The sequence below is a fragment of the Marmota monax genome, unplaced genomic scaffold, assembly GCF_021218885.2.
Source record: "Marmota monax isolate L192 unplaced genomic scaffold, Marmota_monax_Labrador192_F-V1.1 WCK01_AAM20220418_F8-fsc00060, whole genome shotgun sequence".
NCBI classification, from domain to species: Eukaryota; Metazoa; Chordata; class Mammalia; order Rodentia; family Sciuridae; genus Marmota; species Marmota monax.
In genome coordinates this window covers 10,621,152-10,647,631 of record NW_026692826.1, presented here as the reverse complement: position 1 = coordinate 10,647,631, position 26,480 = coordinate 10,621,152, and the positions used below count along the sequence as shown (strand labels likewise).

Sequence of the window (26,480 nt, the reverse complement as noted above, 5' to 3'; positions counted from 1 at the left end):
AAAAATACAGCACGCCCCATATATTAGCACTGACTTCTGTAAATCCAAAAGCAATGCTATTAGGACGTAATGTTCCTCTATTTTTAAGTAACCCACTTGTGGTTTGTCATTAATTCTAGCTGATTCTTGCACATCAGTGCTGAAGCAAGGCAACGATAGCCACATTTTGGCATGATATTTAAACGCAGAACTTACTGCTGGGAGGACATGTAGCCACAGTGGGGAAAGGGTGCTATAGAGCCAGGCGGACATTAAAATCCACAGCCAACCTGCTTGGACCAGAGCAGCAGAGTCTCTGAGGTCTGTCCTACTAGGCCCCGATCCTTGGAGGACCTGAGCTAAAGTCCTTCATGATCACATAAGACATGTATGTACTCCACACAGGCTTACTGCAACTGCACGGGATGGGTGTGCCAACCAGAGGGACGGGCTGTAAATCAGGAAGGAATTTCCAGGGAGCACTTGACATCTCTCGGCTGGGGCTATGCTGAGCCTGGAGAGAGACAAACGACAGGAAGCAGAACCTTCTGCTCTCTTAGAGAAAATGAAATATTGATCCCTTATCATAAGAAACAATGGGCAGGGCATAAGCAGCCTCCCGTCCTGAACACCACAAGGCTGTCCACACAGACACCAGTGCCACTCTCTGCACACCTCCAGCGTCCCGGTACTCACACCACTGCAAGCGAGGACCTTTGCACTTATGATGAATTCCTCCAGAATTCCATTATTTGTTTAATAAAAATTCATCTGTGTGCATGTGTAGGTAAGATAAAAGATCCTTTCTGCTTCTAGGAAAATGGGAAGCAAGGCTGCATACACTGTGAAGAACAGCCAACGGTGGCAGCCAGAGACTCAAACACCAGGGCATTCTGCCTAACAAATGACACTCTTTCTCTGGATGAGATGACACTGGCACCATAACCAAGAGGGCTGTAAGAGTGTGGCATTGATAAGGAATGCATGGAACTAGTCAGGTCTCTTAAATGATGCTGCAGCTTATTAACCATATATGTTGTGATAGGTCAAAGCTGAGGTTAAACAGAAAACATCAATCGAACCATTTCCCTAAATAAAGCTCCAGGGTGCAATATTCTAAGCACTTTATTCAATAAAAAATGCTTTTAAAACGGTACTTGGGTGATTGGGAAACATTGCTATCATCCGTCAACCTAACTGCAGCAAAGTTCAATAAGCTAAATAATGAACCATTTAGATTATTTTCCTGAGGCTTTGGGGATTTGCAAACATTGCATCAATACAGCTCTTTAAAAATTATGATGAAGTTCACTGTTTTCATTTTCAGATTTAAAATATATATCAGGGATTTAAAAAAATTACTTAATGTTCTGCAACTTTCAATAACTGTCCAATTTCCAAACAGGTCAAAAAAGTTACATATAAGATTAATAATTTCCATGTTATAACTTCTCTAAATTCTTAGTAATTTCTGAATCAATGAAACCTCTATTGCAAATTCCTAGGTTAAGGTTTAAAAGGTATTATGATACGTAAAAACTTAAAAAAAAGTCCCACATACTTTTAACAAAATTTGTACTTGTGGCAGGAAATAAGGTAAACACACAGTGCAGTTTTTTTTTTTTAAGTTGTAGTTGGACACAATACCTTTGTTTTATTTATTTATTTTTATGTGGTGCTGAGGCTTGAACCCAGCACCTCGCACGTGCTAGGCGAGTACATTACCGCTGAGCCACAACCCCAGCCCCCGCAGTGCAGTATTTTAAAATCTTCAATGACGTGTTCCTTGGAAGGTCTCCGGCCCCAGCGCCCGATGCTTACGGCCAGGAAGTAGCTCTTTGCCAACGTGGGATCATGCGAGTGAGAACCTCTAGTAGCTCGGCAACAGCACATACAGAGAAGAGTCGCTGCAGTGAAAGCACTCAGCCCTGTCTTCCCAGGAAAAGGCTTTCTTCCCTTCACAAGGCAGTTATAACTTCTGTCTCAAAGTCTTTGCCAAGAAGGTGGCACCTGGTGGCCCTCAGCCAAGAAGATGGCACTTGGTGAGTCCTGTATGTTTACCCACCCAGCCTGTCAGTTCTGGGTCCCCTCTCTGCTCCTGGTTGTGGAGACATGGTGTTCTCCTAAGTTCCCTACCACTGAACAACAGACCTTGACACACACACGATCCCACAAGTTGTACTGAAGCAGCTACCAGAGACGGTGCGGATTCACTGATCGACATGACTCAGGAGACAAGTGGGACTGTGGCAGAGGGGACCTGAACGCTGGGCCATCAGCTGCAGGGCTGAGAAGTCGCTGCAGTGAAAGCAGGAGCAAGGAATGGTGCTCAGTTCCATACCCAGCTTCCCCTCTTTCCACAACGGAGTTCACTCTGGAGCCTCTGGGAAATCCCAACAGTTCAACAAACTCCAGTTATCGCAGATTGTGTCAGTGTCCTCTGAGAAGAAAGACCCGGTTCCTCGTCAGTTTCGTTATGTACCAGGAGGACAAACGCCTTCTCAACTTTGGATGTGCCTTGCCACACTTCAGGAATCGGCTCCTGTTGAACTTCCAGTGCTGTGGCTTGTTTCAAAGACAGCAGTGACATTCGCTTTGTAAAGGATCACAAGTCTGCTGGTACACTTAGGCTTTCATTTCACTACTCCTTATCATTATGTGCCAGAAAAAGGCAACTGGGGCCATATGTCTTAAGTCCCAAGGACCAACTTCAGGAGGAGCCACCAAGAGCCACTACCTCCAGAAGTACTGGAGAACCTCAGAACACCAGAAGAGGGTGACACGTCTTCACGACCACCCATTTATCTCATATCAGCATCAGTCTTCAACCCTGACGGCAAGCTCAGAGAACGGTCTGCAGGACACAGCTTTCCTCATTTCTGGACAGCGGCCAGCCCCACACCTCTTAAGAATGACTGGCGCTGGTGGAGTCAGGTGCTAGTGTGTATGTGTTAAAAGATGACTTACTAAGGGAAAAGCCTAGGCACCCACCTGTTTGCATCCAGACAGAATTGAGAGCTCTGCTGACATGAAACCCCATCCTGCCCCAAGAAAGACACAGTCACAGCGCCCTTGTGGAGAAAGGAAATGACGGCACTGTTTTCTTCTAACCCAAACAAGTAGAACCCTTCTGTTTCCAGAGCCTGCAGGAGATAAGGGAGACCCGATTCTGGGTGACGTCCTACCCCTGGTGGGGCCCTCCGCACCAGGAAGGAGTGGGACTCCCTCTCCATTCTCTGCGCACAAATATCTGCTCACTCCCATCTTCCTGGGGTGGGGAACTTGTTCTGGGTGTTCATGAGGACCCTTTCCTGACAAGTTTCTCAAGCTGTATCTTCTGTGTGACCGTCACTGGCAAAATAGACATATGGGTCAAGTGCTGCACTCCGTGGCACACGTACCACCCTCCTTGTGCTCACCTGCTGTCACCCCTCTAGGCAAGGTTCTGCTCTCCTCGGCAGTGTAAACTGCCAGGGACCTGTGTGCTCTCAGGCCTCTCTGTCCTCGATGCCCTGTGCCCCACACTCCTTCAGGTCTGCTGGCTAGCTGTGCAGCAGCCCTGGGGTCAGTGCCCTTTCCTCCTATCTGTGTGGCCTGTCTACTCACTCTGAAGCTTCTCTTTTGTGGCTTTGTGAGGCTGCAGTCTGTACACCACAGCACCATTCAAACTTATTGGGTTCTGTACATGCACAGAGCTGTGCGCTCATCACAACCGTCAGTTTTAGAACGTTTTCTCTCCCTAAAAAGATGTCCCGACCTGTTGCCATCACTCCCTGGCTGTTTCCCGGCACCCTCCTTGTTCTGACGTTTTGTATACATGGAATCGCAGGTCATGTGGCCTCCTGTGACTGAACGTACATTCCCCAGGTTCCATGCTGCAGCATTCTTTCCAGGACTGGCTGCTCCTCTGCTGTGTGGGCAGACCACCTTCTGCCCCTCCACCTACAGTTGGGGCTGTTCCCACCTGTTGGCTACAATTCTGCGAACACATGTGTTCAAGTAGCTGGGTGTACACATGTTCTCATTTTTCTTGGATATGCTCTAGAAAAGGACTGGTGAGACCTGCGATACCTCCACACTTGACAGCCCAGCGCTGTGAGGGTGGGTGAGAGGCACACCTTGCTTCTGGACTAAAATGCTTTACAGAGCAGAGACTTCTCCTCTGCAATAAACCTGCTCGCCAGAACCAACAGCCCCCTCTCTTGAGCATACGGGTCTGAGTTCCTCTTTTCACTTTGATTACAGGCATTTTCCCTCCGATTACTCACATATGTGACCCAGTTTGACAAGGTCCCTGAAGCAGCAGTTTATTTACCCTGATTCCACAGCTGGTCTGACTACTCTATCTCGAGTTCCTCGAGGGCACAGAGTATATACCAAGCTGTACATGAAATATGCTAAGACTGCAGAGGTATTAAAAAGATTTAGTAATGAATTTTACCACTCTAAAAATTATTAAGAATGATGTAAAGGTAGAAAGGTTTAATTTACCTTATTTAAGATTTTTACCATGTCTCTTAAATTTTGAAATTATTTAAGATACTAATTTTCTATCTTTTTTAATACTGGGCATTAAATCCAGGGGTGTTTTGTCACTGAGCTACATTCCCAGTCCTTGTTATTTCTATACAAGGTCCTGTCAAGTTGCTGGGAGGCTGGTCTTGAACATGCAATCCTCCTGTCTCAGTCTCCCGTCAGCCACCATGCCCAGCAGAGTTCTCTTTTGAAATAGATACACTGTATCTAAATTCTGACAAAATATCTGGACATTTAATATGTAAGTCTGATGATTCATTTGGAGATGAGGGAAAAAACTGGATGACAGAGTGTATAACAGTCCCAAGTTTCAACAGCTTTATGTAGATCTGCCTTGGTCACAAGTTAGTTTATAAAACTCAAAACTCATGTTTTTCTCATGTTATTTCCTGTAATTAATCCTCAGCTACCTTGGGAGGTAGGAACAGTTTAGGACCAAGGAGTGCATGCACTAGACCGGGCAGGCAGCTCTCACCTTTGCAGAAGGAGCAGTTATGGGGGCTGGGACGCTGTCCTTGCTCCCCATGCCAGAGAGAGCCAGCGCACAGAGGTCAGAGGGCTCTGCACCATGAAAAACTTCCTGAAGCAAGAGTTTCTAAGGAGCGCAACTCACCTCGTCCGGGCTGGACGCCTGGTAGGTGCGGTTCTCGTCACTGAAGTCTTGGTCTGCCTCGGCAGACTCAGTCTCCCCAGTGATACCAGCCTGGGACTCATACACGGGGGTCACGTTGTGGCATAGGGCGATGGCTTTCACTGCCTCGTGGACTCGACTGCTGACACTCTTCCTGACTTTGGGAGTTGAAGACTGGGCTCTTCTTGGTGGGGTTGAACTGGGGTTGTTTCCACCAGTTTGAGGATGAACCTTTAAGATGAAGGATATTACGTAATTATGGGCCAAAAAGAAAACTAGATGCTGACACAGGGATTATTGACACCTGTTATTTTGTAAGCTAAAAGAAATTGCTAGGGTAAGAAGAGTGGTTGTCTGTGTCCTACACAGCTGAGCTACTTTTCTGTCTTAGGAATGTAAAGTGCTTTGGGATTTCTAGGTTGTTGAGCATACCAAGATAGTTGCTATAACTTAAAACCCGACCACTTCTTATTACTTTACCTCACTTCATCTGTGGCATGACTTTGCTGTACCCTGAATAATTCCTGTTCTTTGCTTCTGAACACAGAGCAAGTTAGACAACTAAATGGAATGGCAACGGCCACAACATCTTTCTGCTTTCTCAAACAATGCTATGGACAAACTGGTATAAAGCTGAGAGTTGGATGGAGCTTGTAACACTCCTCCCTGCATACCACAAGCATACCTGGCTGTACGTCTCTGAACTGGCACGTCAGGTTTGCATCTAATGGTAATGAGATGCAGTCGTGTGAAGTTGTGGGTTCCTTCAGAGGAAATGACCCCTCATACCTCAAAGCAGTTGCCCACTGTGTGCAGTGACTACGTCTGGCTCTCATCAGACCCAGCAGTGTGAGTTAATTGTCACCCCAAGTGACAACTCCTGTGATTCACCTCCTGCCTGAGCAGCATGTTGCAGAACACTGTTCTGACCCCAATAGGATCTGCACTCATTTCTCCTAGTAACTTCAGACAGTTCATGACAATCTTAAGAAACTGGACTGGGTGTAGAGAGCCACTGAACTTCGAGTCTTCTACTGCTTAGAGAGGGTCTACCTGGTGCTCGGCCTGCACTGCCCTTCACTGCCCTCCAGAGCTGCCAGCCCCACACCTGCACTGGGTTCCCAATGCCACTGCCCCTGCAGCAGAGAGGTCCAGCCGCTCCCCTTTTCTGAATTATGCTTACTGATGCCTACACAATCTAATTCCACACAAATTCCATTAAAGACTATGCCCTCCATCACCAAGTGCTTCCAGAGGGGAATGTAACCAGGTTATAAAAGATCTGTGCTGCATTACAGTGGATCTACTAGACCACTGTCATCTCACTAACAAAGCAGAACACAAAACAAGGATGACATCAACTTCACACACAAAGTACTGTGTACAGATAGATAGCTTTTAGTAGAAATGACCTTTAAAGTCCTCTTAGGTATAAACTTTAAATATCTGTCTTTGTAACCATTTTTGATCTTTTCTGCTTTTAACTTTTGCTGTTAAAATGACTTATTTGGAACCACTAAAACCATATTCATGGATAATATAGATTAGAAAAACAGATGTACGCAGGCACTACTTCAATATAGACACAGAATTCTAGGAGAGAAGGGAAGCTTTACTCCTTTGTTTCAGATTTCTCTTCTATTAATGAATAATCTATGGCTAGGGATGTGGCTCTCTGGTAGAACACATGCCCAGTATACATGAGGGCCTGGGTTTGATCCCTAGCACTGCAAATGAATGAATGAATAAATAAATACAAAGAACACACACACACACACACACGAAAATGAGGTCTTTTTATGTGGCAACCCTCAAGGGTATAATACATGCCGACTGGTAGCAACTCAGAGGAGAGGTTTCCAAATAGTAGTACCCACTACCGGCAATGGGATTCTGACCTGTCACAGTGGAGAACTGCAAAGGCAAAGTGCAATTCAGCCTAGTTTGCGCCAAGCCTTCTGGAGAGAATGAGTACATGTAAGACGTTCCCTGGCTCTGGGCCAGGGTCACAAGTTTGGCCAACAAGACCTGAGCTCTGACCACCCAGCTAAGCTATGCACTTCTTGAAACCCAAGGTCTGGACTCAAGGTGATATGATTACTGCATTCAGAGCAAACCAACAAACAGGCAGAGAAATGACCTAAGAAGGGGAAATTCGTAACAGACCACAGTTTTGTACCTGGCAGGTTAAATACATGGCCTTGAACTGCTAGGTTTAATTATACTGAATCAGTGACTTCAAAATTATGACAGGTAGAAAAAAATCCAAATGAATGAGATTCAAATACTACTTGGGGCCAGGGCTGTGAGAACCTTCCATTTGATCTACACACAGTTTAATGTTAGAAACACATACTGTGAGAAGCAGCCAGACCCAGGAATAGATCACAGAGGTCATCCTCACATTCAAAGCACATAATTCCTAGCCAGGAGTGGTGGCACAGGCCTGTAATCCCAGCGGCTCAGGAGGCTGAGGCAGGAGGATTGCGAGTTCAAAGTCAGTCTCGGCAACTTAGCGAGACCCTATCTCTAAATAAATAAATAAATAAATAAATAAATAAATAAATAGAAATAAAATTTAAAAAGGGGGCTGGGGATGTGGCTCTGTGGTTAAGTGCCTCTGGGTTCAATCTCCTGTACAGAAAAAAACAAAAAAACAAAAAAAGCACACACAATTCCTGCCGACACCTCAGAGAACTCTTGGGAGGTTGTAAATCTTACCAAACCCCAAATCTTTGTCTATTATAGACATGTAATAAATAATTTTCAGATAATAGTATGATTTTTGAGCATCACTTCAAAACATGATGAGAAAGAATAACTATAGAATCCTTTAGGTACTGAAAATTGTTGAGTGTCGAATGACAGGTATATGAGGACTCATAGAACTATATTTTTGTTTAATGAAAAAAGAATTTCTTTAAAATTTTGAGCTCAAGTTTCATTTATTATGTAGAAAAACAAAGGGACCGTTAAGAAACATACTAAAGACAGTTATCTAGTGAGTATTCTTCAAAATTCTGCTTATTGAATTACCTTTTTTAACAAATAATTCACTAAGAAAAAATATAAGTAATTGATTTAGGCCCTCTATCCCTTTTGTGACTACATTGATATAGAAATGCTTACTGAAAACTACTTCTGGATTGAAATATTAGAATTAATGATTTAAGTGATACTGTAATAAGATATAACAATCAGAGATATAACACAGGCTCAGTGTAGCTCAACAGGGTCTTAGCTCCTCCCTAGAGAATAGCTCCTGGAGAAATGAATCACGTACCTGTGCGTAGGAGCTCAGGACGTGGGTCTGGATCTCATCCATTGTGTCAGCTCCATAGGAGACAGTGCCCAGATGGAGCCGCCTGAATGTCATCTCATTCTGGGTGAGAGTTCCTAGGACAAAAACACAGCACTGCATAAGGAAGGCCTCAGCTCTGGATCTTGGTCTGCACCTGCCTGTTCTCAGAGAGCTAACTGTGCAACCAGGATGTTTTGCTGATGTACCAGGTACCTGCATGCTGTTCTTCTCGCTGTGTTGATGCTGACCGTGGGAGGAGAGGTGCTCCACCTGCAACAGTGGGCAGGGCTCTAGTTAAATGAAGAGCTCTAGGTTCTGCTTCCCAGATCTGTTATATGGCATGAATGCAACTTCTGCCTGTTCGGAAAGAGACAGGCATAACACCAGGAAGCAGGGTCACCATCTTCACAGTCACAGTGGAGAGCACAGCTGAGGAAGACACCAATGGGAACCTAGTCGACATGCCCATCAGCTATAAGACAGCCTATCTTGAAAAATTATGTACTGTGAGGCCCAGGAACAGACATTAGAGATGTGGTGAGTTCTGGGCATACCTTGGTATCACCTGCAAGATAGAACACACTCTCCTTTGGGGAGCTTTGGAAAGACAGCTACCAGGAGGTGCTTATTTACATCAGAGGCATCAAAAGGGATAATCATCGGGACTGTAGAAAAGCTGGGTCATGCATATTTCATGCAATATACAAAAACACATGAGATGCAAGTGATTTACTTAATGTGTTCACAGAACATAGGAGCTTCACTGCCCTATGAATATGGAAAGAATGTGCAGCAATGAACCACTGTAGAACCTCTTCTTCCCTTGGTGCTTCTGTAGCCATTCAGGAGCTCAGACAGGGATTATGCATGGATGGTGACGTGGGGAAGCAGCAATGTGAACAGTTATCACAATCAAGAGAGAAGTTTAGGCACAAAGTTGTTAGGATGCCCTAAATTGTGTTGTTAGGGTTTGGTAGTTATGTAACCATTTGCCAGGTGATAAACCAACTTTGACACCTGTTTCCTTATTAAAAAACTGTCAAGTTCTATTATTCACATGAAATTTGCTGATGCTTCCATATTTAAGTTTTGAGATTAAATATTAGTATAATAAAATATTTTGGATTTAATGAATAATTTGTCTTTGAAGAGTAATTTATATCACTGCAGGCAGCAGCTAGGTGGGCTGAGATGCTCCTCAGCTGTGTTGGAGGTACAGTAGGGGGGCCTCCTGGCTCACGGCTGCAGACACCCTATCAAAGATCTTCTGAACCTACGTGTATGGGCTGCCTTAGTCAGCTTTTCGTCACTGTGAACAAATGCCTGACAAGAACAACTTGGAGGAGAGAAAGTTTCTGTGGGGCTCATAGTTTCAGACTTTCTGTCGGTGGTCAGCTACTCCTTGGCTCTGGGTCTGAATAAGGCAGAATTTAATGGCAGAGGAACGAAGGAGGAAGGCAGTCATCTCATGGTGGCCAGGAAGCAAGGGGGTGGACTGTGACCTACTCAAGTTATTGCTTGTAATGAATCATGATATACCATTTAATTTGGGGCATCCTTTTTCAGAAATTATTAGAGAAGAAAAATTTGGCTTTTCCAAATGCAATAAATCTACATGAACAACAAGTATTTCCCCAAACAAAGACACAGGATTACAATCACTCCATTCAGACCACTTTTAGACAAAGATGCTGGGGCTCTGAAGTGTCTACTTTTCTAACCCAGCATTCTGATTACTGTCCTTTTAAAATATTTATTCTTAAGTTTTAGGTAGACAAAATATCTCTATTTTTCATTTATGTGGTGCTGAGGATCAAATCTGGTACCTCGTTCATGCTAGGCGAGCTCTCTACCACTGAGTCACAACCCAAGCCCTGGTTACTGTCTTTCTTAAGCCTGCTGAACATATTTCAGGGCTGAGGCTCTCAACTTCTACAATGCTATTTATTATGCTTTGCTTCTTACCACCCTTTAGGAAAATCTTGAGAGTGATTCTGTGTACATGGCTCAGAGACCCATTGAAATGTAGTGCTCATTATCACAGACATATCTAGACAGATGCTAAGATACTCAATGTACTATTACATATGTACATTTAGTTGAAAATCATTTAAAAGATTACTGATGTCTTAGGTTTGAGCTGTAAAGCTCTAGGTTTATTTTATTTATTTTGATGTGGTGCTGAGGATAGAGCCCAGTGTCTCTCAATGTGTGAAGCAGGCACTCTACCACTAAGCCATGGGGCCCAGCCACCTTGTAAAGCTCTATATTTAGATTCCTAAAAGCCTTTTATTGGTTGCTTATTCATTCCGAACTGAGAAGAATGAAAGGGAAAACTCAGAATAATTTCTGAAGACTGAGAAACTTAAAATACTACAATTTTAATGTTTACATTTAGGTCTGTGATCTACTCTATTTTGTTTATGATGGAAGGAAGGAATTCAACTTCATTTCTTGCACAGCATCTTTTTTTTTTTTTTTATTTACAGTTTGTTCCTTTTCCCAAAGAATGCTTTGACATCTTTGTCAAAGCCAGCTGACTACAAAAAAACAAACAAACAAAAAGCTTTCCTTATGGCCTCTCAACTCTATCCATCCGTGTCTTTCTTTATGCAGTACCATACTGTCTTGACTGGCTTTGTAGATTTTGAAATTGGAAGCATGAGTCTTCCAACTTTATTCCTTTTCTGGATTGTTTGAGCTATCAATGGTCTCTCCTATATCTGCATGTGGTAAAACCAATGAATCAGCTTGTAGATTCTGGAAAGAAGATAGCTAGGATTTTAACAGGCACCGTGTAGAATCTATGGATCAATTTGGGGAGCTCTGTGGCCATCTTTTTTTTTTTAATATTTATTTTTTACTTGTAGGTGGACACAATATCTTTATTTCATTTTTATGTGGTGCTGAGGTTTGAACCCTGTGCCTCACGTGTGCTAGGCAAGTACTCTACCACTGAGCCATGATTCCAGCCCCTCTGTAGCCATCTTAATATCATTGTTAGTATCATTGTTAGTTAATAACATTGTTAGTATATAAAATACAATTCATTTTTTATATTGATCTTACATCCTACAAACTCACTAGTATTGTTGTTGACATATTTTTAGGGGATCCCTCTGGTTTTCCTATACACAGACCAATCTACACACAAATAGAACCTTTGCAACACGAATGCCACTTCTTTTTTCTTGCCTAGGGTCTTGAGGTTCACAGCAGGACCATCCCTAACAGGCAAGAATAAGGAACAACCCAAATGCCCCCCAGACCCCACTCAAAAATGGATACATAAAATGTGGTATATCCACATAGGGGAATGCTATGTGGTCATAAAAAGGAATACTATAGTATGGATGAACTTGCAAACATTCTGCTAAATCAAAGAAGCCAGACACACAGGCCACATGTTGCATGATTCCATCCACATGTAATGTCCACACTGAACAAATCCAGGGGTGGAAGCAGACCCGGGTTTGCCCAGGCAGTGGATGGGAGAGGAGGACCAAGAGTGGTTCTCATGCATGCAGTGCTGCTGTCTGAGACAATGAGGGTCTTGGATGGTACTGAGACATCACAGTTATGCCAAAATGCTAAGAGAGTGACACATTCTGTGTTTCTCATCTGCATCAAACGACTATGAATAATTACTTTGCATCTCCTAAAATTGCTAAGTTGCTAATAAATGATGTTGAAAGCAGTTTAAAACTGATAAATTCAAATAAGTGACTAGTATATCTCATCAAATACAATTTGGCTTTGTTATTTTGGCATCTCAATTAAGATACTCACACCTTGCAGGGCCAACGAAATTAGAATACTACCAGACATTCCTTTGAGGCACATAGTTTCCTTAAATATTAAGAGGAATTCTGAAAATATTTCACAACTTCTTAGTTTCAGGCTTACTTTGCCCTCTTGTACAATAGTAGATAATATAACAAGATTAAATCAGTTAAGTAAAAAATAAGAATTATTTTTCAAACCTTATCTCAAATCTTTTCATGACTTAAACCAGTTAATGATTTCTAAAACTTTTGTCATCTTAATATGACAAAAGGGAATAGGCCCTTAGGCTGGAAATTTAAAAAAAGAAAGAATTAACTTAAAAACAAGATGGTAAGAGAGACTCAAGGGGCTGCCGGTTGTAGCTTAGCATTAGAGTGCTTGCCTAGCATGTGTGAGGCCCTGGGTTCAATCCTCAGCACCATATAAAAATAAATAAATAAAATAAAGGTTTTTTGTCAACCACAACTAAAAAATAAATAAATATATATATTTTAAAAGAGACTCCATAGCAGAGAACGGCAACAGGGTGGTTATGATACAAAGTTCCCAGGTTTGTCTGGGATTTCTAATGAAAGTGCAGTGGCTCTTTGAAGAAGCACAACAGGTTTCCTGGACTGCAATGCACAGAGGAAAACTGATTTCTAAGGTAGAGTCCTGAAGGCACCACTCTCGGGGCAGTGGCAGATGCCACCCTCGACCAGCAGAGACGCTGATTAGACGTGACTGGGCTGTGATTTGGTTTCCTAACAAGACTCACCAGGCCATAATTTAAAAAAAGTAGGCAGGTGACTGTGATATATAAACTAAAGCAACTCTTACCCAGAGGGATACTATTCTCAGGAAGACCTTAGCTAGGCAAACAGCCAAGCATGATCAGTGGTTACACCCAAAGAAACTTACTTAGACCATCCCATGAATGAATGTAAACAACTTCTCAAGTGATGAGACAGACTCACCAAACTCTGAAATACGCCTTGGTCTTCACAAATACCTAACATTATTTAAATAAATAGAGCCCACATTACATTCACCGTAGATCAGGCTCTCCTGGAAGCTAAGGTTTCCAGTCGCAAGCATCTGTGCAGCTACTGTATGTGTAAGGTATCTCAACTGGTCTAAACACCCTGGAATGTTATGTAGGACCCACACCCAAGCACACACCTCAGTGAATAATGCACCCATCTGACTAGGGATGTGTGCTGTAACTGAAAATGTCCTCATTGCCATCACACAGGGGACACTAATAAACACGGCTAACTCCCACTTGTGACGTCTGCAAGCCTTGTTTGTGCTGACGAGCACACATACACCATGCTCTGCTGCCTTTAGGACAGACTTTGGAAACAGCCTTTCCCTCATGGCAACACTGTCCTGAGAAACACAAGCGACTCAAGTCTGGACAGCACAGAACTTTTGGGAAAGGGATGCTATAGTTAAAATATAAGTCCTAAAAACCTGCTGTTTTAGTGGGTGTTTGTAGTAATGGCTTCATTCTACATGAAGATAAAAACTCCCTGACAAAGGAAGTAGTGTATTGCTTTAGTAGGTTGCACCCTGAGTGAAGTGTTAAAATTTATGAGTTCTCTGCAGCATTGTTCTTTAAACAATGGCATTGTCAAATGCAACCAGTGAGAAGATTAAAGTTCTCCCAGCAGATCAAGTACAAATTATCCATCCTCCTGCTTCAGCATCATTTGTTCATTTATCACACAGTGTCTAGTATTTCTGGTCAGTGTCAATATGGTCTGCATCCTTGTAGTTCACAGATGTCTACTCTTGTCGAATGAATCACTTTATGTTTCACGCACTGGTGGCGGCAGATGTGTCACTATAGCAACATCATTAATTTTGGATCTTACCGGAAATGTGCATTCCAATCAAACCTAATTATACCACATTGCTTTCTTGTCCACAAGAAGGAAACTATAATGCAATTATTGGGATACTTCATTTTTCTCTTCTGCCGTGGCAAATGAAAGAGCCACTGTGATGGACGCCTCTTGTCAAAAAGCATTCTGATGAAGCACAAACCCAATTCACACTTGTATGAAGGTCCACTGTGCACTCGTGTCAGTAATGAGAGTGTCAGCTCAGACAACAGCTCCCTCTCCACCATTTCAGGGGAAACTGGGCCAGGTGGAAGATGTCTGCTAACTGCACTATGCTCCACCCCTGACACTAGAAGCAGAGATCTCTGTGCTGGAACCTTGGCACGCGGAGGACAATTCATCTACTGAAATAGGGACTACAAGACCAAAAGGGATCCTTTTTGTCCCTGTAACGCAATTCCTTCTTGCTAACACAGGACATGCACTGGCCTCAACAAGGTGCTAAAAACCTGGGGTAAGGGTGCAAGGGGAGTCCCTGCCAGGCTGGCCCTCAATTTCTGCTTCTGTGTTCATCCACTATCCCCAGCATGTAGAACCACCAGCACTCTTGGAATTTCAATGGCTGAAATCCCATTTGACTGCTCAGAATGGTTAGGGATCTGCCAAGGTCACCCGCAGAGGGAAGCCAGGACTCAACCCCATGTCTGACTGACTCCAAATCCTATTTTCGTTCCATCAGACCATGCAGAATACATGTTTAAATAAAACTCAAGTGAAGAAGTAAAAAAATGTTAACTATCCATATGCAGAAATAATGCATCCGTATGATTAGTTTCTCATCAGCCCATGACTGTACTATGTGGACTTCATGACAGGCCACAGCAACGCTGCCATCTCCATGGCTCCACGGATATCAGGAGGTAGGTATCCTGTCCCCCTCCCCTGGGCAAGAATGGTGGGCCCAAGCCCAAAACCAGGCCATGAATCTAGAGCTCCCTGGGAGACGGTCTCTTCCCAGGAAGAGGCCATGGCTGGAGATACAGCCAGAAACATTCCAGCTACAGGGCTTCACCTTGTGATTACTGAGACAGGTTCTTAAAAAATAGTCCAGACCAATGAATTTAAAAAGCCCATCCAGCTTCAATATCAGGACTTGTATTTCTCCAAGGACTTGTTTGAAAAGCAACAAAATGCATAATTTTTATCACATTAATAAACTCTATGTAGCTTTGCTATGATCCTTTTGAAAATCTCATGTGCTAAGATTATTTACTTACTGTGTTTTAAGAATCACTGGTTTGCTTTAAAGCAGCATAGAGTGAGGAGGTTTCAACTTCATGATCCCGTGCTAAGATCATGTGTCCTACCCCGATGGAGCTCAAATTCCAAAATGAAAAGTGGGGCAGGTGTAGTTAAGAATTCCATCGTTGTTTAAAATGTAAAATAAAAATTCAGCATTTTAAGGAGGGATAATGTCACAGAATATTTATTATAAATATCAGATGGTGAGAGACACAGAAAGCATGCAGCAGTCACTCAAGCTTACTGTAATTCTTGGGATGTACTTGCTGGTAAATGAAATGGAAGAATAGATTAGCAGCATGCTTAGAAATGTCCGTGCAGGTCATTTGGCACAAAAGGGCCTCTGGCCCCCACCAGGTGTCCTCCACGCCTCTCCTAGCTCCTCTGGATGGGCTCCACCATTAGTCCTGGAAATGGCACAGGGGGCAACTCTGACTGTGGTCAGAGGGTAACTGGTGCAGGACCCTGGGCCTGGGGGGGAGCCTTCCAGCACAGTATGTCTGCATTCCCATCCCAAGAGGAAGCCTGGATCTTGGGTTCCTGACCTCCAGGCTGCCTCCAAGAGCAGTCCGTGGCCTCATCCTCCCCCCTGACTTACTGGATGGGTCTGACACCACTGGTGGGGTCACCTTGCGTCAATAACAGGGTGGAGCCTATTGGAATCATCGAACAAGGATTTAGAAGGATTACCAGAACAATGCTTCAATAATTGATTACAAATTCTCTCTGAACAAACGAAAAAAACAGAATATCTCAGAAAACCAATAGACGTTATAAAGAAAGGACTAAGTATAAATTCTAGAACGAAAGCCCCCAATAACAGAAATGAACACCTGGCTGTACTGGCTCAGTAACAGGGGAGCTGAGGGCACTGCAGGGCAGTCCATACCAGTTCTGTCCGACCCAGAATCTCAGGGCGTGAGGGGTTTGCAACAGAGACACATTCTCCTAGCTCCAGAATCTGAGGACAGGAAGACAATGGGGCTGAACATGTGCTCAGAGGACCGAATGCAGAGGTCCCCACATCTGGCTAAAGACTCTACACAGGCCCAACAACTGAGCTAATCCCAAACCAGGGTAAAATCAAACAGCCAGGCCAAGGCACATCAGAACTGAGTTTTGGAAACCAATCATGAAGAAAAGCTCTCAGATTCAGCCAGAAAGAAAAGCTGAATTTCCACAGGGACACCAGCTGCGCCCATCTGAGCCACAAAGCCAGAGCAGCCACATTTTCTGAGCTGAAAGAAAAGAACTATCAACAGTAAGTTCCATATTCAGTGGACAGAAAGTACTATGGAGGAAAGACTGAGGTGAGGCCACCCAAGAACTCCTGAATCTCCAAAAGGATCGATGTCATCACCTCAACCACAATGGAATGGAAATGCATTTATTCTTAAGAATTTTGTGTTTTTATGCTACTACACATGTTAAGGTAAAATTTTCTATATTAGTTTTGCTAAAAGGAGCTACTGATATTTCTCTGTAAACTTATTTAGATTTTCTATATATGCTGTTTGCTAATAAGATTCTCCTTCCTGGGCTGGGCTATACCTTACTGGCAGAGTACTTGCCTTGCACATGTGAAGCACTGGGTTTGATCCTCAGCACCACATAAAAATAAATGCATAAAAAGAGATATTGTGTTCATTTACAACCAAAAAATATTTTTTTTTAAAAAAGGCTATCCTTCTTTTTTAACCTCCAACATTTTCCTTGCTTTGTGGATGAGCTAGTAACTCAAATATGACACATTCTTCCTGGTCTTGAGGGAAGTATGCAACATCCTACGTTTAAGTACAGCAACGGCTGTATGCTATGCTGAGCAAACCGTTTTTCAGAATTAGAGTTCCCTTTCCTCTTAGTCTGCTAAGAGGTCTTAATCATGAATGGGGTGTTGAAATTTATACAAAGGCTTCACTGGACTTCCTGAGTCACATGGAAATTTCCCTGTATTGTATTCAAGACATACGTTGCACGTGTTGATTTCTGAATTTCAACAACCTTGTGTTTCTAGGGTAAATCTAACTGGATAATGATGTGTGACAGCTTCTTGCACTGAAGATTTCGGTCTGCTACCAATGTGGTTGAGACTTCATGTCGATGTGTGTGACGTCCCTTCCTGTGATGTCCACATCCAGTGGCTCCCTCTGTCTTGGGGGGAGATGTGCTCACACAGGGTTCTTCCTCCCCTCAACAGTGGGAGAGCTTACCAGTGACATGCGTCAGGGCAGGGTAAAGGCCACTTCCAAGTAGCAGAGTTTCAGGAGTCACAAGCAGGTGTTGACTTCACCAAATGCTTTGAGCATCTTTATCTGCTACGGTTCCCTATTATCGTGTACTTTATTTTGGATTTCTCCTTTAATCCGTGCAGGTTTAATATTGAGCCATCTTTCCATTGCCAGAGTAAACTCCCCTTGAGCAGAATGTATTTCTATTTGTAGCAATACTAATCCGGCCTTGTAACAGCTTATCTAGGGTTTGAGAGAGACTCCAGGGACACTTTCAAGTCTCCTGGCTTGCTCTCCCTGCCTTCTTTGGTGTTAGTGTTCTATCAGTGGAATATCCGTTTTCCTCATCTATGGAAGTTTTGTGTATGCTGAGAGTGCATGTCTTGAAGGGCTGGTGTCAGGGATTTCTAACCTACCTTTCTCTTTCATTGTTCGGAGTGCTACAACTGTTTCCTCAGAATGTTTTAACAGCTTTCATTTTTTTTAAAAAAAATATTTTTTAGTTGTTGATGGACCTTTTATTTATTTATTAATTTATATGTGGTGCTGAGAATGTAACCCATTGCCTCATACATGCTAGGCAAGCACTTTACCACTGAGCTATATCCCCAGCCCCTCAACTTTTAAAAATTTATGACAGGGTTTTGCTCAGTTGCCCAGGTTAGTCTCGAATTCAAGACCCTCCTGCCTCAGCCTTCAACTTGCATTTGGCCAAGGCTTTTTTTATTTTTTATTTTTGGCACTGGGGATCAAACCCAGGGACACTTAACCACTGAGCCACATTCCCAGCCCTTTTATTTATTTTGAGACAGTGTCTTGATAAGTTGTTTAGGGCCTAAGCTGCTGAGGCTGGACTTGAAGTTGTGATCCTCCTGTCTGAGCCTTCCAAACACTGGGGTTATAGGTGTGTGACACCATACCTGGTCTGGCCAACTTTTTAAAGAATAGAGACAGGGTCTTTTTGTGTGGCCCAGGATGGCCCAAATTCCTGGGCTCAAGCAACCTATGGCGAGCAGACGAGTTGGGCCCCAGGTGCACCATCATGCCCTACTTGATGTCTTGTGTACCATATCATTTATCTCTGCTCTTGTGTCTTAAGATCTTTTTCTTCTATGCATTTGACTTTGTTTTCTTGTTCCTAAGTTGGCCATCAAAGATTATCAGTTTTTAGCCTCTCTTCTTTTTCTATTAAAAATGGAGGAAAGCTCCTATAAGGCATTGCTTTTAAAACATCCCACCGGCTTTGATGGCAAACAATTCTATCATTTAGTTCTGATAATTTTTATTTATTTTTTTAATTTTTTAACTTTTTTGGTACTGGAGATTGAACTGGTGCTTAGCCATTGAACCACATTCCCAGCCCCTTTTTGAGGGTCTCACTAAGGTGAGACCTTAGGGCCTAGCTAAGTTGCTGAGACTGGCCTGGAATTTGGGATCCTCTTGCCTCAGCCTCCAGAGTTGCTGGGATTATAGGTGTGCACCACAGTGCTTGGCAAAGAATTTTTAAATTTCTGCTAAGTCTTTTTGGATCTATGTGTCATTTTAAAGTGTATTCTTCAACTTCGCAACATACTGAGATTAAAGAACTTATCATTTTATGATTAACTTCTACTTTTTTTTCCAAATATTGTTTTAGTTGTTGATGGACCTTTATTTTATTCATTTATTCATAATGTGGTGCTGAGAGTCAAAACCAGTGCCTCACACATGCTAGGCAAGTGCTCTACCTCTGAGCCACAACCCCAGCCCAAACTTCTACCTTTTATTCTTTTTTAATTTTAGGCAGGTATCCCTACACTTTGGAATTCACTGATTGAATCAGGGCCTAACTCATGTCCAACCTTTGTGAGTATTCCATATTTGATGAGAATGCCCGTTACCAGCGTCAGATGGACAATGTCATCTGTGAGCAGGAGGGTAAGGCTGGCAATGGTTCTATCAAATTCTATATATTGTGGCTGATTCCTGCCAGCTTGGCTTATCAATAATTTAAAGAGAAGCTAAAATTTCTTCCTGTAATAATCAGTTTCTTCCTGTAGTCTATTGATTCTTGTTTGTGGATTGAGGCTGTTTAAGGGCACAAACACTTAGACTTGCAACTACTATTTTTATGCAGCAATCCTCTTCCTTGAATAATGCTTTAAAAGTTCATTCGGCTTGGTATTAAGGAAGACATATCAACTATCTTTTGATTCTGATTTGTCTTAATGATTTTTCTTTTCTTTGTTTTATTACATCTTTACCACTAATTTTTATTTACATATTAAATGGCTTAATCTTTTATAGTTTAAATCTTTGTCAGTCAACACTATTGATTTTTCTTGTGTGTTTTTCTTAGCTTGATATTATGTCTGAACCCCACCTGTGAGCACCTAAGGACCTGTGCTCAGCTGTCACGCTGTTCAATACTCAGCTGAACGACATGGCACAGGTTATCTATTCTACTCCTGACCAACTTTTTTTTTTTTTTTTTAATTATATTTAGACAATTAGTTGTTTGCTTTCGTTGACCAAAATAATGCTAAAAAAATTCTTGTGTATATCTTGTGACATAGATTTGCAAACGTGTCTTTAGGGAACAGAAGTAGAAGTGAACTTGCTGGATGGCGGGGTACACACTTCAATTTGACAAATATTGCAAAACTTATCTTACAAGGTACCAAAGCCTAGAGGAAGCCCTGCTTTGCCATATGTTTGCTGTACTTAAAAACCCCACTCATGAAATGTGTGCCTGTTAGGTCCTCTCCATGGGAAGTTCCAGCATGGAGGGGGTGCCTGCCTGTCTCTTTTGGTCTTCTTTAAGAGCTTTACCTTTGGTTGACACGTTTCTGGGTTAAAACTTACTTTTAGCTGCATTCTGGTTATGTTGTGCTCTCACCGATATTTCCCATATCCAGTGTCTTGTCTACTGGTGTGGTGTGTAAAAATGCAGCTTCATTGTGTATTGAGCCTACTCATATAAACCAAATGTTCCTAAATCCTAAAAATTTTCCCAAAGCTCCTTTGGGTTTGCTATGTATTTTTCTTTGGGAACATGCTGCTTGCTCATATTGCTACCCTGACTTTACATGTACAATCTTCACTTCTGACTGATATGTCAATCAGCACAAGGCTGGCCGTGAAGTAGGACTTTCTCCAGGCATTCCTGAGTGCTGTCTGTGAGTTTCATGCAGGGGACTCATGTGCCGATCAGCATATTCTTCCCCAGGCCTCCGAGTGAGGAGAAGGCAGCTCCGGTTCTGGCCCACAGTAGACTCTGGCAGTCATCAGCTTCACAGGCATGGACAGGAAGGGGCAGACTGGTGCTGTCTGGGACCCTCAGAGTTTCCATGTCCTCCCACAGGCTTTCTGGCCATATGTCTCCAGGACTCCCTTCTGGAGAGCTTTCCCTCCATCTGAGTGGGCTCTCTGTGGAAGCAAAGGTGAGCTTCGGTTTGCTTTGTTCTGGCTTCTCCCTCAAATTGGTTCTAGAACTTTCCTAGAAATAACCCATTTCTGTGACTCTAATTGTACTTTGCTTTTTTTTTTTTTTTGTTATCAGTGCAATAGATTTCTTCTTCTTGTTTAGAAGATATTTTTAGATGGTAGATAGACACAACATCTTTACGTTTTTATGTGATGCTGAGAATCAAATCCAGCACCTAACAAGTGTCAGGCAAGTGCTCTACCATTGAGCTACTGCTCCAGCCTTACAGATTTATTCTTTAAAACTTTGTTCTGTCAGCTCTATGAGGTTGGGAAGGGAAACCCTAATACATGTTCTCATTCTACCTTCATGAATCAGAAGGCCCTCAATTGTTATTTGTGAGTTATCTGGAGTCATGAGCATTATCCTTTCTTGGTCAGGTACCTCAATGTACCACAGAAAATAAACTTGAATGAAATTCAAATAAAAACCCCAATGACACACACCTGTAATCCCAGTGGCTTGAGGGGTTGAGGCAGGAGAACTGCAATTTTAAGGGCAGCCTTAGCAACTTTAGCAAAGCCCTAACTCAAAATAAAAAAATAAATGAGGGCTGGGACCTTAGCTCAGTGGTTGAGTGCCCCTAGGTTTAATCCCTGATACCAAAGAAAACAAACAAACAAACAAACAAAAACTCCAAAAGTGGATTTTGAATGGCACTAAGCTTACAAATTTACCATGAGACCTTACACCTACAGAATACTGAATTTCCATTTATTTAAATCTTCTGTTACATTTTTCACACATGCCCTTGCAGGTTCATATCCATGTGCTCTACAGGTGCCACCGTGAAAGGAGTTTTATTCTCCAGTGTGTTCCACAGCTACACACAAAGGGGTTACAACCTGACAACCTAATCTGCAACCTGACACTTTACTGATTTCTCAAGACTTAGTAGCTATAAGTTGATTTCTGCAGTTCACTCTTATATCTTCAAACACGTCCTCTCTTCCTTTAGTTGTACACATTATTTTGATTTCTTGTCTTATTACAACGGCTAGATCTTCTAAAATAAATACTAAGTAATAGTGTTGTATATAGATTTCTCCATTTCTTCCTGGTGATTACAAGAATTTTTCTACTATGTAATTATTACACATGATGTGGAATATTTTCTTTACCACATTATATACGTATTCTTTCATTTCTAGTTCATGAATAATCATTAGGAATTTAAAATTATGAGTTGATAAATTAAGGAGGAATTTTACCCTTAAGCTATACCTTTTATTACAGCAGTAGACTTATTTATCTTTTTATTTAGCATTTGATGGACTAATGTGAGTTTTTTATAAAAATAGAAAAAAATGCAAAATAAAGATAAGCAGTGTTTTGGGCACAGAGTTGTAGGGTGTGATAAATACTTTATAGTAACACTCTTAAGAAGAATATTATTAGAATACCGAATTCACATGCCTTGTTTTCTTCTAAAAGCTCAGAAGTATCCATTTATGAGAAACAAATGTGCATTTTATTCTTGCTCTCAAAAACTGTTATAAAGGCTGTTAGAAAAAAACCTATAAAATTATAGAATTATAGAAAATTCAAAGTACAGAAATAGGTCACTTAAAGTCCCAAGAACTTAACATTTTGCTAACCTGAAGGATACTGTGCATATTAGAAGACGAAGATTAAGTTGTATGAACAGCTTTCAAAGACAGAGTCTGGAAAATTCTACATATTACTTCAACATTCTCTTACAACACACACATGTCCATGTAAAACCAGGAACATTTCTGGATGTGATCTGATGCTCTCAATGGAAAACAGACTACAGAGTACCTGTTTTATCTGTCAATAAGTACACGAGGCGCCCCAGTTCCTCTGGTATAGTGCTGGTCCGAACGACTGTACCAGGGATATTCTCATCTTTCATGATCATCCATCCATAGGCTGCTTTGCCCATATCCAAGTTCACACGTAAACTGCCAAATAAAACCATCACAGTCATTAGTGCACGCAGATCCACATAATACATTCATACTTGTGATTTCATGTAAAATACTTACTTAAATGCATTCTTTAAATTTTTATAAAAATATATAGATAATATTGGATTTCAGACTTTAAAGTAAATGGATCTGAAGACTTGAAATTGACAAATGCTTTTACATCCCTCATAGTGTTTGCCAGTGACAGGCAGTGGGCAGCACCTTACTGCATGTGGTTAACAACACCAGATGGAACAGAGAGGCAGATGGCTTTAAGGCCCATTCAGGCACAGATCACCACGAGGCTCATTCATATGGAGGAAATCAAGTAGTGATCACTGCAAATATAAATGTGAAATCGGTCTTAAGGTTTATCCACTCATTTTACAGCTATTAATTGACTGTCTCCTGTGTTCCAGGTGCTTAACAGTAAAATACAAGAATAAACAAGTAATGACAGGATCAATACAAAGGAATCAGTTATGCCACTCCTGGTTTTTTGGTTATTTTAAATATTATATATTTTAAAGGTGTATAGATTGTGTATAAGAGGTGTATAAGATTGTGATTTAAAATCCACAACTGGGGGCTGAAGTTGTGGCTCAGTGGTGAAGTGCTTGCCTGGCACATGGTAAGGCATTGGATTCGATCCTCAGCACCACATAAATACTACATGGCCTTCATTTTATTTTTCTGAATCATAGAATTTCTCCAAAGCCCAAATGAAAGCAGGGTCCACAGAAAAATGCTTTTCTTTTTCTTTCTTCAAATCTCCCCTTATCCTAATTCCATGCTGAACCATCTTGTGGCCTCACAGCCCTTGAAAGCAACATCCTCCTGTGTGTTGAGCAGTTCCTGTGTGGAGCCCTCTACTGGATGCTGGCTGTATGGAAATGCATTGGTTCATCACACCTAATGAAGAGAGATTTTGTGTGGCCCATGTGACATGGGAGACCTCAAGCACAGAGATTTAGGTAGCATGCATGTGAGTAGCTATGGGCTGTTGACTGGATGCCACTGGTCCTTCCTGGAAAGTCATTTTGAGTCACCTTGCTTAGTGGCTGTTATCTTTCATTAGTTTGTTTCACCGTTCTAACAGGACTGTGAGTAGCTAAGGATGTTGAGGGGCTGGTTTGAAAGGTGTGTGTAATTGTCAGTTCCAGATTTTCTTTCCAACTATAATTTTTAAAATGTGACTTTATGAACAAATAAATAAATTATGATTATTTACTGCTCTTTAACTTATAGACTTCTTGACTGTGATTCCCAAAGAGTATTTGTCAAGTGTGTGTTTATTAACAGTCTGAACCACGTGAATTGCCATTTTGGTAGGTCAAAAATGGTTTGAGTATCCGCAGTTTCCCTGATAGAGTCAGACTAGGCAGGGCTAAATGTTCTGAGTGACATGTGGGAGAAACAGGGCCTGCCCACAGTCTATGTGGTGCAGTGTCAGTGTGTGTGCTTCTGTAGCCTCTTTAGTGAAGGCCCGGAGGCCATCCATTCCAGTGCTTCCAGATGAAACCATAGCAAAATCAACCAGGTAGGACAGACAGTTGTGGATTAAAAAAAAAAAAAAAAAAGAAAAAGAAAAATATATATCATACACACACACATATATATACATACATACACATATATACATACATACATACATATATATTAGTTGTATATCGACATAGAGCAGGAAGTGGGTGGCAAGGAAACCGGACACCTGTGAAGCTTTCCCTAGCTCTGATCTTTTGGCCCAGAGAGCTGCACTTTGGAAAACTAAGGTGTGTTGTGCCCTTTTGGATTCTGGTCAAATTATTTTGGCAAATGTCAGCCTGCCATAGCTATTGTAATGCAAATGGATTCCTGTCCTTAGCCGGACAGGCACTTTTGAAGAGCTTGGAGTCTGTTGGAAACCAAAGCAGCACCTTCAGGTTCCTCTTCATGAACAATTTATGGTTTAATAAATTAACTTCTGTTAAAGAGTAGAGGAAATTTATTATTTTATGGAATATAACATTATACATAATCACCACTGGGACATTTGGGGTTGAATACAAATACCCTTCAGGGACCATTCAAAGTAGAAGCTTCTACTGGAAAAGAGAAGAGAGAATATCTTTAGAGAAATAAAAAATAAGAAGAATGACTGCTTACAGTTTATGTGAAAAGCAGCGTAAACTTTATCTTTCCTGAACCAAGACATTAATCATACATAGGGTGTTCAAGATTCACATGTACTGTGATCCATTTTGTGTATTCTGATTAAATGCTAATGGAGTAATTTGTTTTTAATGTTAAAAAATCTCTAAGACGCTCCAACTTAATCACTAAGCTGGCAGACTGATTCACAACTTGCTGCATTTACATTTTAAGAATGCTCTTAATTTTTTAGAATTTCAAATCCTAGAATTCTCTCCAACTGTGATAAAAGTGCCAAACTGTGATATGGTCTGTGACTTCCAGAAACACACATGCTACTGTTCTGAGAAGGATTACAGAACTAGGTTACATGATAATAGATATCAATTACAGTTTAGGTTCATTCCATTGCTGATGTAGCAACTGTGAAACTGTTACCAACAGACCTATTCCAGTAAGTGGAATTCATTTGTAATTTAAGATGGTTAACTGAACCAGGAGGCAATTATGACTTTTAATGCTATCTAATCAGAAAAATGAAATGAATTACCCTAAATAATAGTGTTCAGGGATGTTGTAAATAATCACATGCATGAATCTGGATTTTGCTACAGTTAGAATACATGAAGTAAATTTTAGAATGAAGGAACGCCTTCAAAATGGTTCTTGTTCTCCAAATAGGCTAATCCTATCGCTACAAAAATGTCTGAGGAGGTCACCCAGACTCCAGATACACTTGCAGTGCGCGTCCCTAGTCTACACACTGGGCTCCCACATAGGCCCCTGAATGCTCATTGCATTTAAGCTCAACCTGCATCACCTCCAGGTAAGCCCAGCCCCATAGCCCATCTCCTTAGGGAAAGAATCCATCTGAAATAATGTACATGCAGATTCTGATTTGAGCAAAAGAAAACAGAAGCTATTTCAATCAGAAGTTTTACTAAAAGCATTCAAAACTTTTCCTGTAAATTTTAAGGCCACGAGGGCACATATGCCATTTAATCTGAACATTTCCCCAAAGCTTTCATTCTATGATGGTTTTTTTACACTCTGGAGAAACACCCATGGACAGCAGTAGATGGCACCAAAGCATTTTCACAGGGTCAGTCACCCAGTACAATCACAGCAAGACAGTGTATAAATCTCTAGGTCTTGTTTAGGTCACCTTCTGGCCTTCAAACAGATGTGCTCAGGTGCCTATGGGCTGACTAACCTGTGAACACTGCACCGAGGTGGTTAACATGCCCACTTCCTCCCTTTCCTGGTCAAACAAAATGAAAACAAATGAATCTTCTCCTTCTCGGTAGGGAGGAAATCTTCTCCCGTCAATGCACACTGTGACCCACCCATCTCCAGCCAGA

General features: G+C 41.8%; 1 protein-coding gene across 8 annotated transcripts in view; it reads right to left on the bottom strand.

Moving 5' to 3' along the window:
• Positions 1–26,480, bottom strand: part of Atp9b (ATPase phospholipid transporting 9B (putative)) — a 255,181-nt gene that overhangs the window by 45,628 nt on the left and 183,073 nt on the right. For 6 of the 8 annotated variants that reach the window (XM_058580694.1, XM_058580696.1, XM_058580691.1 and 3 more), the window contains 4 exons: positions 22,841–22,983; positions 8,661–8,717; positions 8,430–8,542; positions 5,129–5,377 (listed from right to left, as the gene is read on the bottom strand). In XM_058580694.1, the coding sequence (XP_058436677.1) occupies positions 5,129–5,377; positions 8,430–8,542; positions 8,661–8,717; positions 22,841–22,983 (562 nt within the window). The remainder of the gene's footprint in view (positions 1–5,128; positions 5,378–8,429; positions 8,543–8,660; positions 8,718–22,840; positions 22,984–26,480) is intronic. The other 2 variants (XM_046448635.2, XM_046448636.2) reach the window with 1 other exon arrangement.